General features: G+C 48.8%; 1 protein-coding gene across 1 annotated transcript in view; it reads right to left on the reverse strand.

The window, feature by feature from the left end:
* The window catches only part of LOC311329087 (hexokinase-1-like), a gene marked incomplete at both ends in the record, with an annotated part of 28831 nt that overhangs the window by 23637 nt on the left and 4152 nt on the right, over window positions 1–1042 (reverse strand). The window contains one exon of the mRNA XM_084461353.1: window positions 1–146. This exon is cut by the window's left edge and continues 17 nt beyond it. Coding sequence (XP_084317479.1) covers window positions 1–146 — 146 coding nt within the window. The remainder of the gene's footprint in view (window positions 147–1042) is intronic.

A 1042-nucleotide genomic window follows, 5' to 3' on the forward strand; every position in this document is an offset into this window, starting at 1 on the left:
GACCTGACGAAGGTGGGCAGCATCTTGAGGATGGCGGTGGGGTTGGTGTCCCGGTGAAGACCCTTCTGAAGCTCCCTCTTGAACCGGCCCATGATCTCCTGCAGGGTCTCGTCCGAGAACCGCATAGCGTACAAGTACTTATCAATCTGAAACACACACACACACACACACACATCAGCGTTAGCAATATCATTTAGAACACACACACACATCAGCATTAGCAATATCATTTAGAACACACACACATGCACACACACACACACACACACACACATCAGCATTAGCAATATCATTTAGAACACACACACACACATCAGCATTATCAATATCATTTAGAACACACACACACACACACAAACACACACACACACACAGCCCGTGCACTGAGCAGTCCTCCGCCCCCCGAATGCAGGAAAGAGAAAAGCCTGGGTCAGCGAAGTCACACTGTCACTTCCTACCGGTCACACACACGTCCTGCAGTTCTGCTCTCTACTTTATCCTGTCCCCCTTTGTTGACATTGTCGTTTCATTTCTTGTTTGTCCTGTCCCCCTTTGTTGACATTGTCATCTGTCATTTAAATTAGTGAGTGTAAACACACACACACACACACACACACACACACACACACACACACACGCATGCACTGTGCCTGATCCCTTTACAGAGGCAGATATTCCAAACTGTCCCTGTCTACTGTAATCATCTTACATCTCCACAGGTCATCTGACGGTCAGATGAGCTTCTTCAGCCTCGTGATGCTCAAGGAAGAAGACAGCAGGGAGAATTCTACCATCCAGGAAATTAATACAAGTTACCGAGGATTTCTACAATTCCCAGTTACAATGAATTGTAACATTGCCTGTGCAGTAGCCGTAGACGGAGGAGCGAGAGTTTAGCCTCCGGTCCAGGACCTGCGAGGCTTAGAGCTCGTTTGACCGATGGCACGTAGCCCACGTTCTCCGGTCAGCAGGGGGTGTCTCTGCCTGACTAAACCCACAACTCTGTGCTCTCTGACTCATCCCACATGGAGAGACCTGCTGT

This window comes from Borostomias antarcticus, assembly GCF_949987555.1.
Source record: "Borostomias antarcticus genome assembly, chromosome: 2".
Taxonomy (NCBI): domain Eukaryota; kingdom Metazoa; phylum Chordata; class Actinopteri; order Stomiiformes; family Stomiidae; genus Borostomias; species Borostomias antarcticus.